Genomic DNA, 18,454 nt, shown 5'->3' with positions numbered 1-18,454 from the left:
CCCTGTGTATGTACAGTACTTCATTACTATGTTCCCTGTGTATATACAGTACTTCATTACTATGTTCCCTGTGTATGTACAGTACTTCATTACTATGTTCCCTGTGTATATACAGTACTTCATTACTCTGTTCCCTGTGTATATACAGTACTTCATTACTCTGTTCCCTGTGTATATACAGTACTTCATTACTATGTTCCCTGTGTATATACAGTTCTTCATTACTCTGTTCCCTGTGTATATACAGTACTTCATTACTCTGTTCCCTGTGTATATACAGTACTTCATTACTATGTTCCCTGTGTATATACAGTACTACATTACTCTGTTCCCTGTGTATATACAGTACTTCATTACTCTGTTCCCTGTGTATATACAGTACTTCATTACTATGTTCCCTGTGTATATACAGTACTTCATTACTATGTTCCCTGTGTATATACAGTACTTCATTACTATGTTCCCTGTGTATATACAGTACTACATTACTCTGTTCCCTGTGTATATACAGTACTTCATTACTCTGTTCCCTGTGTATATACAGTACTTCATTACTCTGTTCCCTGTGTATATACAGTACTTAATTACCCTGTTCCCTGTGTATATACAGTACTTCATTACTCTGTTCCCTGTGTATATACAGTACTTCATTACTCTGTTCCCTGTGTATATACAGTACTTCATTACTCTGTTCCCTGTGTATGTACAGTACTTCATTACTCTGTTCCCTGTGTATATACAGTACTTAATTACCCTGTTCCCTGTGTATATACAGTACTTCATTACCCTGTTCCCTGTGTATATACAGTACTTCATTACTCTGTTCCCTGTGTATATACAGTACTTCATTACTCTGTTCCCTGTGTATATACAGTACTTCATTACTCTGTTCCCTGTGTATATACAGTACTTCATTACTATGTTCCCTGTGTATATACAGTACTTCATTACTCTGTTCCCTGTGTATATACAGTACTTCATTACTATGTTCCCTGTGTATATACAGTACTTCATTACTCTGTTCCCTGTGTATATACAGTACTTCATTACTCTGTTCCCTGTGTATATACAGTACTTCATTACTCTGTTCCCTGTGTATATACAGTACTTCATTACTATGTTCCCTGTGTATATACAGTACTTCATTACTATGTTCCCTGTGTATATACAGTACTTCATTACTATGTTCCCTGTGTATATACAGTACTTCATTACTCTGTTCCCTGTGTATATACAGTACTTCATTACTATGTTCCCTGTGTATATACAGTACTTCATTACTATGTTCCCTGTGTATATACAGTACTTCATTACTATGTTCCCTGTGTATATACAGTACTTCATTACTCTGTTCCCTGTGTATATACAGTACTTCATTACTCTGTTCCCTGTGTATATACAGTACTTCATTACTATGTTCCCTGTGTATATACAGTACTTCATTACTCTGTTCCCTGTGTATATACAGTACTTCATTACTATGTTCCCTGTGTATATACAGTACTTCATTACTATGTTCCCTGTGTATATACAGTACTTCATTACTCTGTTCCCTGTGTATGTACAGTACTTCATTACTCTGTTCCCTGTGTATATACAGTACTTCATTACCCTGTTCCCTGTGTATATACAGTACTTCATTACCCTGTTCCCTGTGTATATACAGTACTTCATTACTCTGTTCCCTGTGTATGTACAGTACTTCATTACTCTGTTCCCTGTGTATATACAGTACTTAATTACCCTGTTCCCTGTGTATATACAGTACTTCATTACCCTGTTCCCTGTGTATATACAGTACTTCATTACTCTGTTCCCTGTGTATATACAGTACTTCATTACTCTGTTCCCTGTGTATATACAGTACTTCATTACTCTGTTCCCTGTGTATATACAGTACTTCATTACTATGTTCCCTGTGTATATACAGTACTTCATTTCTCTGTTCCCTGTGTATATACAGTACTTCATTACTATGTTCCCTGTGTATATACAGTACTTCATTACTCTGTTCCCTGTGTATATACAGTACTTCATTACTCTGTTCCCTGTGTATATACAGTACTTCATTACTCTGTTCCCTGTGTATATACAGTACTTCATTACTATGTTCCCTGTGTATATACAGTACTTCATTACTATGTTCCCTGTGTATATACAGTACCTCATTACTCTGTTCCCTGTGTATATACAGTACTTCATTACTATGTTCCCTGTGTATATACAGTACTTCATTACTATGTTCCCTGTGTATGTACAGTACTTCATTACTCTGTTCCCTGTGTATATACAGTACTTCATGATTCCCAGGCAAACCCATGCTGCTTCTGCAATGTTACGTCAGTCATCGTCAGTCATTGTTTTAGTGTCTATACTGTACCTAGAACACAATCATTTCACATGTTATTCTACCTTGTCCTCCCCACAATTGTTTTTTATAATTTCCCTGTACAGGAAATTACTATGATTCACCAACACCCATGCTGAGCACATACAGTAACTAGTCAACTTGTATGATCCGCATTGGATTCAAATATAGAAGATAAACAAAACTGCGTTTATCAGCAGAGTGAGTTGCATCCTGTAACGGTCATGAGATCCCACAGTGACAAAATTAAATTCAATCAAATTGTTTTAGTCACGTGCCGAAGACAACAGGTGTAGTAGACCTTACAGTGAAATGTTTACTTCTGAGCCCCTAACCAACAGTGCAGTTTCAAAAAATACAGATAAGAATAAGAGATTAAAGTAACAAGTAACTGAAGAGGAGCAGTAAAAATAATAACAATATATACAGGGGGTACAGAGTCAATGTACGGGGGCACAGGTTGTTTTCCAATGTTTTCTCTTCGGTCAAGCCTCGAGTCTTGTCTCTCAGTCGACCCCGTATCAGCGTCCACAGGGGAGTCAACCTGGCCAAAACTGTGGGCTTCCCTCTACTCATTTGACACAGATCAAAACCAACTGGAAGGACAACGCTGAGTTGTGACACTAAAATACACACAGAGGTAACGGTGGTACCATATGGTTACTATGGCGATAAAGGACAAAGAAACATACGTTTGCACTAGACATGGGTTGCCTGTGTTGCGGCTGTTCATTTAGATATAGGTAGTAGATAGCGACAATTAAGGTTCACAGAGGGGGGTTGCAAAACAAATGGAGGTCAACTGTGGCTTCTCAAAAGTGTTTAAGTAGCTACAATAGTTTTTTTGGTTTAAACAAATTAGCCTCCAGGCAAATGGAGGGTTTTCCATATTGGTTTTGTGATCTCGCCGGACCGAGAGAACAAAAAGCTTGTCACTTCCTGTGTGTGTGTGTGGCCAGCGAACACAGACAGAATGACCCCTATTTGCATGGCGATGTTGTTTGTTTGAGATACTGTGGTGAGAAGGGAACATGGGTCCTATGTAAATGAGGTGATGGGGATGGGAGGGGACAGGAGGGGAGGGGACCGGAGGGGATGGGAGGGGACAGGAGGGGAGGGGACAGCAGGGGATGGGAGGGGACAGGAGGGGAGGGGACAGGAAGGGATGGGAGGGGACAGGAGGGGATGGGAGGGGATAGGAGGGGAGGGGACAGGAGGGGATGGGAGGGGACAGGAGGGGAGGGGACAGGAGGGGAGGGGACAGGAGGGGATGGGAGGGGACAGGAGGGGAGGGGACAGCAGGGGATGGGAGGGGACAGAAGGGGAGGGGACAGGAGGGGATGGGAGGGGAGGGGACAGGAGGGGATGGGAGGGGACATGAGGGGATGGGAGGGGACAGCAGGGGATGGGAGGGGACATGAGGGGATGGGAAGGGACAGGAGGGGAGGGGACAGGAGGGGATGGGAGGGGACATGAGGGGATGGGAGGGGACAGCAGGGGATGGGAGGGGACAGGAGGGGAGGGGACCGGAGGGGATGGGAGGGGACAGGAGGGGAGGGGACAGCAGGGGATGGGAGGGGACAGGAGGGGAGGGGACAGGAGGGGATGGGAGGGGATAGGAGGGGACAGGAGGGGATGGGAGGGGACAGGAGGGGATGGGAGGGGATAGGAGGAGAGGGGACAGGAGGGGATGGGAGGGGACAGGAGGGGAGGGGACAGGAGGGGACAGGAGGGGATGATAGGGGACAGCAGGGGATGGGAGGGGACAGGAGGGGAGGGGACAGGAGGGGATGGGAGGGGACAGCAGGGGATGGGAGGGGACAGGAGGGGAGAGGACAGGAGGGGATGGGAGGGGACAGGAGGGGATGGGAGGGGACATGAGGGGATGGGAAGGGACATGAGGGGAGGGGACATGAGGGGATGGGAGGGGACATGAGGGGAGGGGACATGAGGGGACAGGAGGGGATGGGAGGGGACATGAGGGGATAGGAGGGGATGGGAGGGGACATGAGGGGATGGGAGGGGACATGAGGGGATGGGAGGGGATGGAGGGGACAGGAGGGGATGGGAGGGGACATGAGGGGATGGGAGGGGACAGCAGGGGATGGGAGGGGACATGAGGGGATGGGAAGGGACAGGAGGGGAGGGGACAGGAGGGGATGGGAGGGGACATGAGGGGATGGGAGGGGACAGCAGGGGATGGGAGGGGACAGGAGGGGAGGGGACCGGAGGGGATGGGAGGGGACAGGAGGGGAGGGGAGGGGACAGCAGGGGATGGGAGGGGACAGGAGGGGAGAGGACAGGAGGGGATGGGAGGGGACAGGAGGGGATGGGAGGGGACATGAGGGGATGGGAAGGGACATAAGGGGAGGGGACATGAGGGGATGGGAGGGGACATGAGGGGAGGGGACATGAGGGGACAGGAGGGGATGGGAGGGGACATGAGGGGATGGGAGGGGACATGAGGGGATGGGAGGGGATGGAGGGGACAGGAGGGGATGGGAGGGGACATGAGGGGATGGGAGGGGACAGGAGGGGAGGGGACAGGAGGGGTGGGAGGGGACAGGAGGGGATGGGAGGGGACAGCAGGGGATGGGAGGGGATGGGAGGGGACATGAGGGGATAGGAGGGGACGGGAGGGGATGGGAGGGGACAGCAGGGGATGGGAGGGGACATGAGGGGATGGGAGGGGACATGAGGGGATGGGAGGGGACATGAGGGGAGGGGACAGGAGGGTGGGGACTGGAGGGAGGGGACGGGAGGGAGGGAGGGGACGGGAGGGTGGGGACGGGAGGGAGGGGACGGAAGGGAGGGGACGGGAGGGAGGGGACAGAAGGGAAGGGACGGGAGGGGACGGGAGGGAGGGGTCGTAAAGGAGGGGACGGAAGGGGACTGAGGGGACGGAAGGGAGAGGGAGGGAATGATAGGAGCAACAGCTGTGCTAAGAGAACTGAGCTGAGGGAGAAGAGGGCGGTGAGGGAAACAGGGCCACGTCCATTCATGTTGCACCAACCCTAAACTGGGAGGCAGCCTCAGCTGACCCAGTGATCTGAGCTTTATACATGCCCTGGGGGGAGGCAGAGGGATATGATTACAACCTACCTCAGGTCTCTATTGTTTAGAAGAGATAATACCACCTGGATAGGAATATCCTTCTATTAAATGACCCAGTTAAAAATCCCTGCTCAGTAAACAGTGTTTCTTTGCATAAGACAGGTGAGCTATTCTCTTTTATATCTTATCTTGGACAATAGTTTTGCTTTAGGCATTTGATACTTGAGAGTATGATGATCATCAACTGAAGCCCTGTTCAACACAGGGACATAGTGAGGGAAATATGAAAACTAAGAACAATGTCGCAGCAGGGCTACAAAAGGAAGAAAGAGAACAAAAAAAAAGGCCCGGGTCCAATCTGTGGACCTCCAGGAGGGGCTGAAATGTCAGGTACATCACCCTCCTGCTCTAACTCTCGACAGCTGCTCAGTGACACGCTGACTTCTCGCTCTGCGCTCGCCTGGCTTAATGACTAATGAGTAAAAGAGGAGGCTTCGCCTCGCCCGCTAAACTCAGCCGGTTGCCTGGTTACCTGCTTGGAGACTGAGCCTGAGCCGGCTGCTGCCTGTGCGGTGGTTATTGTGAGATTAGGTAGGCGAAGGATGAGCTGGAAGGAGACCTAGGAGGAACCTGATACCGCAGAAGAGACTCACAGTCAATGGGACTCTACTCTACCTCCCCCATCAACTTGCCTGTGAAACAGTAGACCATTCTGTCTACCACAAACAGGGCTCTCTTTCTTGTGTCTTTTTCGATTTCTAAGGGGAGAGTGAGAGAAAGATAGAGAGAGAGGTGGAGAGAGCAAGAGAGAAGAGAAAGTAGAGGGACAGAGAGAGAAAGAGAGAAGAGAAAGTAGAGGGAAAGAGAGAGAAAGAGAGAAGAGAAAGTAGAGGGACAGAGAGAGAAAGAGAGAAGAGAAAGTAGAGGGAAAGAGAGAGAAAGAGAGAAGAGAAAGTAGAGGGACAGAGAGAGAAAGAGAGAAGAGAAAGTAGAGGGAAAGAGAGAGAAAGAGAGAAGAGAAAGTAGAGGGAAAGCGAGAAATTAAGGCAGTGTGTGTTTGTGAGTGAGAGAGACCATCAAAAGGTTTCAACCTCATTTAGCCGTAAATATCATAGATTACATTTAGGATTTCCTGCCACTGTAAATTCAATAAACGGGGGTGAAATCTGATTTGTTTTGAATAGAAATTTCCAAATCTAATGTGATCAATTTGACATTGGGGATTACCCCGTCTCTAGCAGTCACGATACAATGTGATCTGCTGTGCAATTCTCGACAATCAGACATGACACTTTATACCTAATCCAACCTCCCATCAGCTCTGCATGCAAAACCATAGCAACAACAGTGACAACAAGACAAACTTGTGAAAAAAGAAGCCATGTTTAATTCCATAGATATAATCATCTAGTCATTCACCGTCTATGTTTCATTCCATAGATATAATCATCTAGTCATTCACCGTCTATGTTTCATTCCATAGAAATATAATCTAGTCATTCTACGTCTATATTTCATTCCATAGATTATAATCTAGTCATTCAGCGTCTATGTTTCATTCCATAGATTATAATCATCTAGTCATTCACCGTCTATGTTTCATTCCATAGAAATATAATCTAGTCATTCTACGTCTATGTTTAATTCCATAGAAATATAATCTAGTCCTTCTACGTCTATGTTTAACTCTATACCCAGCTAATGAGAATTCTTGTGCATTTCATTACATGTTATGAACTCAACTGAATGGGGGGGGATTTACCTAAACACCAGCGTGTTTAGCTGTGGTGGCCCTAAACAGCAAGAGCATGAAACTAGAGAGACAGAGACTACTCTGTGATCTTAATAAAGACATGACCACTTGATGCCCTAATTGAGGCACATAACTACGCCAAGGGCCATTCCCGGCAAATAACTTAACCTCGGGAGACTGTATGTGCAGCCATTAAATCAGTTCCCCTCCACCTCAACTGAAAGTATCAACAGTGGACGTTTGACAAGTAAGCAGGGAATTTAACAACGTGTTAGAGATATTATATGCACTACAAGGCCAAAAGTATGTGGACACCTGCTCGTCGAACATCTCATTACACAATCATGTGCATTAATATGGAGTTGGTCCCCCCTTTGCTACTATAACTGTTCTGGGAAGGCTTTCCACTAGATGTTGGAACATTATGCTTCAATTCAGCCAAGAGCATTAGTCAGGTCGGGCACTGATGTTGGGAGATTAGGAATGGCTCATAGTCGGCGTTCAAATTCATCCCAAAGGTGTTCGATGGGGTTAAGGTCAGTGCTCTGTGCAGGCCGGTCAAGTTCTTCCACACCAATCTCAACAAACCATTTCTGTACGGTCCTCGCTTTGTGCGCGGAGGGGGATAGTAAATGCTGACACTGGAAACTTTTGCCACAGATTCGGAAGCACAGAATCATCTAGAATGTCATTGTATACTGTAGAGTTAAGATTTCCCTTCAATGGAACTAAGGGGCCAAGTACGAACCATGAAAAACAGCCCCAGGCCATTATTCCTCCTCTACCAAATTGTACAGCTGGCACTACGCATTCGGGCAGGTAGCGTTCTCCTGGCATCCACCAAACCCAGATTTGTCCGTTGGACTGCCAGATGGTGAAGTGTAATTCATCACTCTGCTGCTTCAGAGTCCAATGGTAGGTGAGCTTTACACCACTCCAGCTGACTCTTGGCATCGCGCATGGTGATCTTAGGCTTGTGTGCAGCTTCTCGGCCATGGAAACCCATTGCTACTGACAACATTCTATAAACCGTAGAGACCAGGCAACACTTACATTGTATTAGCCAGTGGGAGTTACATTCACAACAACCGTGACGGAGGACGGAAAAAGTGAAGGAAGGTTTACGAAGGGATAATTGCACATTCCGGTGGAGAGGAGAGCGTCTGTGAACCCTCAACACCCCGGTGTGTTTTGTGTCTGTTTCAGAATCTTCAAACAAATGGACTTGTCTATAAAAAAAACGCTGCAGCGAGCGTGCACATAAAAGATTGAATAAATCATTACATAAAAGTGCAGCAGCACAGCTAGCAACATACAATACATGGCTGTGCCGCAGCGGCAGCGAATAGAGTGGCCTGTTAATTATGGATGAGACATCCGTAAGCAACAGCACTCCTCACACTCTAAGAAACAACCCACTGAATACAGCACTTTAGAAAGCTGTTAGAGACAGTAGCGAAAAGAGAGAGTAAAGGAGAGTGGAAGGGAGGGAGAGATGGAGAGTGGGAAATGAGAGGGGAATAGCAGGAGGGAGAGGGAAATGGAGTAGAGGAAGAGGAGATTAAAAAGAAAAGACTGCAGGAAGAAAAGACAGGCGGGGGAAAAAAGAGCAAGAGGAGAGGAGAGAGGAGCTGAGAGATAGAGGAGAGGGGCTGAGAGATAGAGGAGAGAGGGGCTGAGAGATAGAGGAGAGGGGCTGAGAGATAGAGGAGAGGAGAGAGGGGCTGAGAGATAGAGGAGAGGAGAGAGGAGCTGAGAGATAGAGGAGAGGGGCTGAGAGATAGAGGAGAGAGGGGCTGAGAGATAGAGGAGAGAGGGGCTGAGAGATAGAGGAGAGAGGGGCTGAGAGATAGAGGAGAGGGGCTGAGAGATAGAGGAGAGAGGGGCTGAGAGATAGAGGAGAGAGGGGCTGAGAGATAGAGGAGAGAGGGGCTGAGAGATAGAGGAGAGGGGCTGAGAGATAGAGGAGAGAGAGGGGCTGAGAGATAGAGGAGAGGAGAGAGGGGCTGAGAGATAGAGGAGAGGGGCTGAGAGATAGAGGAGAGGAGAGAGGGGCTGAGAGATAGAGGAGAGGAGAGAGGAGCTGAGAGATAGAGGAGAGGGGCTGAGAGATAGAGGAGAGGGGCTGAGAGATAGAGGAGAGAGGCTGAGAGATAGAGGAGAGGAGAGAGGGGCTGAGAGATAGAGGAGAGGAGAGAGGGGCTGAGAGATAGAGGAGAGAGGGGCTGAGAGATAGAGGAGAGGAGAGAGGGGCTGAGAGATAGAGGAGAGGGGCTGAGAGATAGAGGAGAGGGGCTGAGAGATAGAGGAGAGGAGAGAGGGGCTGAGAGATAGAGGAGAGGAGAGAGGAGCTGAGAGATAGAGGAGAGGGGCTGAGAGATAGAGGAGAGGGGCTGAGAGATAGAGGAGAGAGGGGCTGAGAGATAGAGGAGAGGAGAGAGGGGCTGAGAGATAGAGGAGAGGAGAGAGGGGCTGAGAGATAGAGGAGAGAGGGGCTGAGAGATAGAGGAGAGGAGAGAGGGGCTGAGAGATAGAGGAGAGGAGAGAGGGGCTGAGAGATAGAGGAGAGAGGGGCTGAGAGATAGAGGAGAGAGGGGCTGAGAGATAGAGGAGAGGAGAGAGGAGCTGAGAGATAGAGGAGAGGGGCTGAGAGATAGAGGAGAGGAGAGAGGGGCTGAGAGATAGAGGAGAGAGGGGCTGAGAGATAGAGGAGAGAGGGGCTGAGAGATAGAGGAGAGAGGGGCTGAGAGATAGAGGAGAGAGGGGCTGAGAGATAGAGGAGAGAGGGGCTGAGAGATAGAGGAGAGGAGAGAGGGGCTGAGAGATAGAGGAGAGGGGCTGAGAGATAGAGGAGAGGAGAGAGGGGCTGAGAGATAGAGGAGAGGAGAGAGGGGCTGAGAGATAGAGGAGAGGAGAGAGGGGCTGAGAGATAGAGGAGAGAGGGGCTGAGAGATAGAGGAGAGGAGAGAGGAGCTGAGAGATAGAGGAGAGGGGCTGAGAGATAGAGGAGAGGAGAGAGGGGCTGAGAGATAGAGGAGAGAGGGGCTGAGAGATAGAGGAGAGGAGAGAGGGGCTGAGAGATAGAGGAGAGAGGGGCTGAGAGATAGAGGAGAGGAGAGAGGGGCTGAGAGATAGAGGAGAGAGGGCCTGAGAGATAGAGGAGAGGGGCTGAGAGATAGAGGAGAGGAGAGAGGGGCTGAGAGATAGAGGAGAGGAGAGAGGGGCTGAGAGATAGAGGAGAGAGGGGCTGAGAGATAGAGGAGAGAGGGGCTGAGAGATAGAGGAGAGGGGAGAGGGGCTGAGAGATAGAGGAGAGAGGGCCTGAGAGATAGAGGAGAGGGGCTGAGAGATAGAGGAGAGGAGAGAGGGGCTGAGAGATAGAGGAGAGGAGAGAGGGGCTGAGAGATAGAGGAGAGGAGAGAGGGGCTGAGAGATAGAGGAGAGGAGAGAGGGTCTGAGAGATAGAGGAGAGAGGGGCTGAGAGATAGAGGAGAGAGGGGCTGAGAGATAGAGGAGAGGGGAGAGGGGCTGAGAGATAGAGGAGAGAGGGGCTGAGAGATAGAGGAGAGAGGGGCTGAGAGATAGAGGGGAGAGGGGCTGAGAGATAGAGGAGAGAGGGCCTGAGAGATAGAGGAGAGGAGAGAGGGGCTGAGAGATAGAGGAGAGGAGAGAGGGGCTGAGAGATAGAGGAGAGGAGAGAGGGCCTGAGAGATAGAGGAGAGGAGCGAGGGGCTGAGAGATAGAGGAGAGGAGAGAGGGGCTGAGAGATAGAGGAGAGAGTGGCTGAGAGATAGAGGAGAGGAGAGAGGGGCTGAGAGATAGAGGAGAGAGGGGCTGAGAGATAGAGGAGAGAGGGGCTGAGAGATAGAGGGAAGGAGAGAGGGGCTGAGAGATAGAGGAGAGGAGAGAGGGGCTGAGAGATAGGGGCTGAGAGATAGAGGAGAGGAGAGAGGGGCTGAGAGATAGAGGAGAGGAGAGAGGGGCTGAGAGATAGAGGAGAGGAGAGAGGGGCTGAGAGATAGAGGAGAGAGGGGCTGAGAGATAGAGGAGAGGAGAGAGGGGCTGAGAGATTGAGGAGAGGAGCGAGAGATGTGTTGGGAGATGAGGAGGCTTTGGAGGGAGAGATGCAGAGGCAGATACTGCGAGAGTGTGTGTGTGTGTGTGTGTGTGTGTGTGTGTGTGTGTGTGTGTGTGTGTGTGTGTGTGTGTGTGTGTGAGTGTTTGTGTGTGTGTGTGTGTGTGTGTGTGTGTGTGTGTGTGTGTGTGTGTGTGTGTGTGTGTGTGTGTGTGTGTGTGTGTGTGTGTGTGTGTGTGTGTGTGTGTGTGTGTGTGTGTGTGTGTGTGTGTGTGTGTGTGTGTGTGTGTGTGTGTGTGTGTGTGTGTGTGTGTGTGTGTGTGTGTGTGTGTGTGTGTGTAAAAAGAGACAGGAATGATAAGGGGAATAAAACAGAGAGAATGAAAGACAAGAAAAACAGAGGATGAGGGGAGAACGAGAACGAGAGAGACAGACCAAAAAAACAGAGGAGTTTGCTGCTTGCCCCATGTAAGAAAACCATCAATAATGCATTAGACTGCCATAGAAAACATATGAAACAATGAACAAGTGGTATCTTCCTGGCAAAAGCAAATGAAAGGGAACCGGCTTCATAATTTATTAACCTTGCTTCGCCCCTCTTGGCTCCCCCGGTTGAAAACATTTGAAAATTGATTAATTCCCACAGTCCCCTAGAACATGAATGACCCTGTTGTGCTTGCCGTCACGGAGGAATTTTCACATTACAAATGATGGCACTAACGGAGTCAATCAGAGGAGAGAAGAAGAGAGGGAAACAGAGGTGGGGATGGAAAGAGGGAGGAGAGAGGAACGGAGGGATGAAGAGTTAAATGAGTCTAGCCTATAGAAGGGACGGAGAGAGTAAAAGAGAGAGCAGGAGGGAGAGGTTTAGGGAAGCCTGATTTCACTGCTGGGTCAGTGAATTGATACAGACACACCAGTGCCCAGGAATGTTAAATGTGACCTCCTGCCCAGATGTTCCTAGTCAAGCTGAATAAGTAAAACAAGATACCACGGATAACATTCCTTTACGCAGCCTCATTTTCACAACACCTTTTTATCCTTGCGTTTTCCTCTAATAATAAGAAGAAGTAGTTAGCCCTGTTACACTAAGGGTGGGGAGAGACTTGAACTAGCAGAGGGGTGGTCCTAGCTACCCTGCCACATGTTCCACTGCGATAGAATAACTGCAAACCAGACCCTTATGCAAGCTGTCTACAACACTGAAAACACATATGTGTACAGATCAGCAAATGTGAAACCCCGGACAAACTAAACCGCCTCACAGTACCTGCTCAGTTAAAAGAGAGGGCAAAAGAACTGGATATGCTTAGGCGGATGGAAATGATATCCTGGGGTAGGCTACGCATGTCCTCGTTTCATTTTCAATATTACATGCGGAATGGCACTCCAAACCCCGACAGATCAATACAGCTAACTTGACACACATTAGCACCATGAAAGAAACATGACTACTGAGACTAGCCCTGTCAGGAGGCATTACGCAGGAGATAACACTAAGAGAGGGAGAAACATGAGAGACATTTGAAAATAGAATGGAGAAGAAAATAAATATATATAAATATAAATATTGAGTCAATATGTTCTTACCTGTTTGTTGTACTTGTTGATGGTTTGACTGCTGTACTCGGAGCAGTGGTCAGATCCAAGGGAAATGTTATCTCCGGTGCCAACGAAGGTGTTGGCAGGGGGCAGGTCCTGAACAGCCTGATGCTTTTTCCCGGCCGTGGGCGACTGGGGGTGGAGCTGGACCGTGGGCAGTGGCGAGCTGGACTTGTAGTGCCGGGCCAAATCCGGGCTTCCGGGCCCTCCGTTAACGGAGCGGTACCTGCCCATCCCGGGGCTGTCGGACAGCTTCTCGTTGACGCCGTCGTAGCGCTGGCCGTTGGGCTTGGAGGCCTCGACGGTGACAATGCTGCTGTACAACGGCTGTTTGTTCTTCTTGTTCTTCTTGGGCTTCTTGCCCTTGTCATGCTGCTGAGGGGTGAAGAAGTCCTCGTGGTCCTTCTTGCCCGCCTCGTAGCCATTCTTGTTCTTGGGGCGGCAGTAGCGAGCCATGACCACGATGAGGATGATGAGGATTACCGTCATGATGCCCGACACCACGCCGATGACAATGCTCAGCCGCTGCTTGCCCAGGTCGTAGTTGGGGTCACCGGCGATGTTGGTATTGAGCGGAGTGCCCAGGCTCTTAGCCACCTGGGCCTCAACGATGGTGGAGTTGGAGAGGGTCTCGTTGACATAGACATGCACCATGGTGGTGGTGCTCTGCGAGGGCTGGCCACTGTCGTTCACCTGGACCACCAGTCTGTGGAGGCCATAGTGTTTCTGCTCCAGCTTCCCCACCAGTGAGATGACCCCACTTCCCCCGTCGATCTCAAACAGTTTGAAAGGGTTGCCCCCGATGATACTGTAGTTTAGGTCAGCGTTGATCCCTGTGTCGGTATCGGTGGCCATGACAGTTCGTACTACAGTCCTAACATTGCTGGAGGGGGGCAGGAGGGTGTATGAGCTATTGATGGGGAAGGTAACGGTCGGCGGGTTGTCGTTCTCGTCCATCACGAAGAGTGATACGGTGGCAGTGGCTGATCTGGGTGGGTCTCCGCTGTCCACAGCCTTGACCCGGAATGTGTAGGTGGTTTTCTGCTCGCGGTCAAACGACATGGTGGAGAAAATGGTTCCTGTGTCGTTCTCAATGGAGAAGATCTCCTCCTCTTCCTCGATGAAGAGGCTCATTTCTGCGTTCTGGCCTTTGTCGGCGTCAATGACGGTCACCATGCCAACAGGGCTGTTGGGTGTAAGGTTCTCTTTGACGTAGAAGGTGAACACATCCTGCATGAATTTAGGCTCATTGTCATTCTTATCAGCCACTAAGACTACCACAGTGGCTGACCCCTGGAGTATGGGCATGCCCTTATCTTTAGCTATCACTTTGAACTGGTACCTCTCTGTTTGTTCTCTGTCCAGAATGGTGTTTACTCTGATGTCACCATTGTCGGCATCAATGGAGAATATCCCATTCACAGAGGAGTCGAGGGAGTAGGCGATTTCCGCGTTCTTGCCACTATCAGCATCTATGGCCTGTACAGTGGTCACCCTCTCACCGGGGGCATTGTTTTCTGGAAAGGACACCTCCACCACGTTCTGGCTAAAGATGGGTGGGTTGTCGTTGAAGTCGCCCACCTTTACGATGAGCGAGTTATTACTGGCCAGGCTAGGGCTTCCTGAGTCCACCGCCACGATGACCACGTTGTACTCCTGTGTGGCCTCGTAGTCCAGCGGCGCTGATGTATGGAGAAAGTATTTCTTCTTATTCATCTCACCCTCAATCTCACTGGCCGGTTTGAGCTGGAAGGGCACGTCACCCACCACGGTGCAGGTCACGATACCGTTCTCCCCCTGGTCGCGGTCTGACACCTGGACCAAAGCTATAGGCGTGTCCACCACTACATCCTCAGCCACGTTGGCCACTCCATCCTTCAGGAAGATGCGTCCGATCTTACGAATCTCGATAGCAGGCACGTTGTCGTTCTCATCCTTGATGTTGAGAACCACGGTGGCCTTGTCCATTTTGGGCGGCTGGCCTCGGTCCCTCGCCATCACAGTGAAGCGCAGTTGGCTCACCTCCTCGCGGTCAATACGATGGAGCACGCTCAGCCACCCAGAGCTCTCGTCCAGCCTCAATAGCCTACGCACTGACTCTGTGGCTGCTCCGAATACATACTCAATCTGACCGTTCACCCCAACGTCTGCGTCAGCTGCTTTCAGCTGCAGGATGGGGGCACCAGGGGAGCTGTTCTCCGGCAGGTCAGCTTCATACACAGCCTTCTCAAAGCGGGGGCTGTTGTCATTCACATCAGTGATCATCACCCTCAGGATGGCCTGGGAAGAGCGTGGGGGGTCGCCCCCATCCCTAACACGCAGGGTGAGCTCATAAGAGTCCCTCTGCTCCCTGTCCAGTGCCCCTTTAATGATGAGCTGCGGCTGCTTCTCCCCGTCGGTTGTGTCAGCAACTTGCAGTTCAAAGACGCTGCTCCTGCCTGCCCCCTCGTCGAATCTCCTGTCAGCCCCGCGACCACCCGAGCTTGAGCCCAGGCGCCTGGAGCTCTCCCCGCTGTCTTGAATAAGCTCATATCTCTCAATTCCGTTCCTACCGAAATCTCTGTCGGTGGCCGTGGGTAGGAGATAGAGAGTGCCAATCGGCCTGTTCTCCTCCACCGATAGGGTCAGCACGGGAGATGGGAAAGACGGGGTGTTATCATTTATATCTAAAATAATGACTTTCCCCTCGAACAGGTCAACCCAGCTCTGCGCCGGTCCAATTACTGACACTTCAAAATCTATGAAACACTCGTTTTCATCAAATATCATTTGACACTGCTGTAATTTTTCACGGTCTATACGCCGTTCATTGGTGGTCAGCTCGCCTGTTATATTATCTATTTTGAAAAAATCAGATCCGGACTCGAGGGTAAATGTCACCTCGCCAGACCCGGCAACGATTCCGAGGTCCACGGCTACGTTCCCTACCCTGACATCCGCGGGTCCCTCCTCAGCCAAGCGATATCGGAGCACTTGCTTAGCAGCAGGCTGATTCAGCAGCTGCAGGATGAGTATACTGTAGCATAAATAGTCCACTGCGCCAGTAGTCCTCATTGTTCCCCGCAATGTAATGAATGGATTTTAAAGCCTTGAATCAAATGAGGATGCCGTTTACTTGCTGGTATACTGTTTGGAAAACAATAATTTTCGTTCTCGGATTATTTGTAGTCCTCCATTTCAGGAGGTGTGAGACTTCATCCTCCGGACGTCTTCCCACATCGCTTCGACTGCACTGAATAAGAGCAAGTGGACGGGCTCTCCTCTCCCCCTTTTCCACCGAATTAATGTTTCTTTCCTTCTTTCAATAAAAACTGGGCAAAACACAATCGAAACAGTCCGTTCAGTCCGGTCATATCATATGCCATGAATTCATTAGGAATCCGAATATTTTATGCGCGTAAAGAGAAACGCTATCTTATTTAATTGAAATTTAAAATCAGTCCAAGTCTTTTCAGTTACAAAAAAATCTTCCAAGATTAATATAGAAATGATGTAAATGGTCAAAATCCGAATTTCCCCGTCCGAAGATATGTCCAATACGGAGTAGTGGCAATGGAATGCCCACACAGATTCCCAAGTTGTGGTGATACAGTAGCCTACTTTACGGAGGGTCTCGTCCTCTTACCTTGAAGCAGTGGAGACGCAGTGATTGTGTGTCCAGTTGCCTATCCAAGCAGAATCCGAGCGCTCTGATTCATTTACCTCCACTCACTTATAACAAGCAGTCTGTGTTTTATAGTTCACACAGTTACAGGCAAGAGGGAGTGGAATAAATACAAAATAAACTCCCCAGCACAAAACCTCTGACCACGCGGGAATAACAAAAATGAAACAAACACGGACAATTGTAATTCCGATGTAGATATTGTGAAATTCCTACGAGAGAATCTTCATAGTGTCCCGCAATTCTCAATCCAAGCGTCCCTTTCTCACCTGCATAAGCGCCGCGTGCGTTTGCAGCCCCTATCTGCGGCACTGTGAGAGCGATTCACAAATGATATTGCAGTCTCGCGCGCTCTCTCCACCCCCTCCAGTTTATTTCCCCAGCGCACGTAACCAGGTCTGAACTTGGTCGGTATATAGGTTTAGTCTGGAGGGTAGCCGACGAAGTATGTGTTGAAATGAGAGGGAGAGAGGGAGGGAGAGAGATAAATAAAATGTGGTATTTTTCTTGTTGGCATAAAGGGAAAGATGTGTTCGCATACGACCCATTCGAATGGTCTTAGTCAGGGAGCGGGGGTATAGTGAGATGGTCCGGAAAATATACATTCTTCCATGGACCCTTTTACGGAGGATGGCGTTTCATTCATTCGATGCGTAAATTGCATTATGGCTTATAATGTGCCAATAGCAAATATTCGACTGCCGCACTTGACATCATGGTGCTTTGGTTATTACACAGGCATAGGATGTCTTTAGGCCTACAGTAGACGGTGCTATGAAACCCGTAAATCTATTTCTCACTAAAGTTGAGACAGTCGCCGCTCAATTTCGAATGATGGCTCGACTATATCAATGCGCTGCCAGTTCCATTTTCTGTCAAAGCATTTTCATCAACTTTTACGCATGTTTTACGCATGTACGATGCAATTTCCAAGTCATATATGTAACCAATTACGCTCCCTCGTCCATGATTTCTACATGATTTGTTTTTTTCCCAGGCTAGGACGACCAAACTGGGAGATGTGATTCTGAGTGCAGCGATGTGGTTACTATCTGTGGTTAATGAATGTGTGTGGTCGCTTAAGGCTTGATTCTCTCCGGAGCACCAAGCTCAGTATATTCGCTTTCAGCTCCTTATTTTCAACCCGTTTCTTTTGTTACCTACAGTAGTCTCTTATTTCCATGACTGGAGCCGAGACACCTCGGTGGATGGGTAGTCAGTGTCTGCGACTCCGCCACTGCGCAACCCACCCAGAACTATCCCAATTAACAGCGAGCGTGATTCTGTAATCGGTGTAGTCCTCGGGTATTTCATATCAGATGCATGAGTGGATTAACGTCATAACGTGAAAATATATCAGAATATGCTAGTGAAATGTGCATTTGCAGTATAGAAGTGGTTCAGATATTCAAAATGTCTATGGTCGACATTTTTGGGGTTTGGGACATAAATTGACATTGAAAGAATACCCTCTGAAGCCTCATATCAGCAGCTTAGCCTATTTTAATTTACCTTTATTTAACTAGGCAAGTCATTTAAGAACACATTCTTATTTACAGTCACGGCCTAGGAATAGTGAGTTTAGGGGCAGAACGACAGATTTTTATCTTGTCAGCTCAGGGACTCAATCTTGCAACCTTCCGGTTACTAGTCCAACGCTCTAACCACTACCTGCCGCCATAGTGAGCTCATTGTAGGAAATTTTACTCTATACAGTTCCGTAGGAAATTATTCATACCCCTTGACTTTTTCCACATTTTGTTACCTTACAGCCTTATTCTAACATGTATTAAATAAAAACAATTCCTCAGCAATCTACACACAATACCCCATAATGACATCACAATACCCCATAACGACATCACAATACCCCATAATGACATCACAATAACCCATAACGACATCACAATACCCCATAATGACATCACAATACCCCAT

The 18,454-nt window shown here is 48.8% G+C and overlaps 1 protein-coding gene across 2 annotated transcripts in view; it reads right to left on the bottom strand.

Moving 5' to 3' along the window:
* The window catches only part of LOC112247247 (protocadherin-7-like), a 251,672-nt gene extending 234,847 nt beyond the window's left edge, over positions 1-16,825 (bottom strand). For both annotated transcript variants that reach the window (XM_042298463.1, XM_042298464.1), the window contains exon 1: positions 12,841-16,825. In XM_042298463.1, coding sequence (XP_042154397.1) covers positions 12,841-15,906 — 3,066 coding nt within the window. In that variant the 5' untranslated portion in view covers positions 15,907-16,825. The remainder of the gene's footprint in view (positions 1-12,840) is intronic.
* Positions 16,826-18,454: the final 1,629 nt, after the last annotated feature.

Source organism: Oncorhynchus tshawytscha, linkage group LG15 (genome assembly GCF_018296145.1).
Source record: "Oncorhynchus tshawytscha isolate Ot180627B linkage group LG15, Otsh_v2.0, whole genome shotgun sequence".
Classification (NCBI taxonomy): Eukaryota; Metazoa; Chordata; class Actinopteri; order Salmoniformes; family Salmonidae; genus Oncorhynchus; species Oncorhynchus tshawytscha.
Note: the sequence above shows the minus strand (reverse complement) of the source record. Positions and strands in the feature narration are given on the sequence as shown.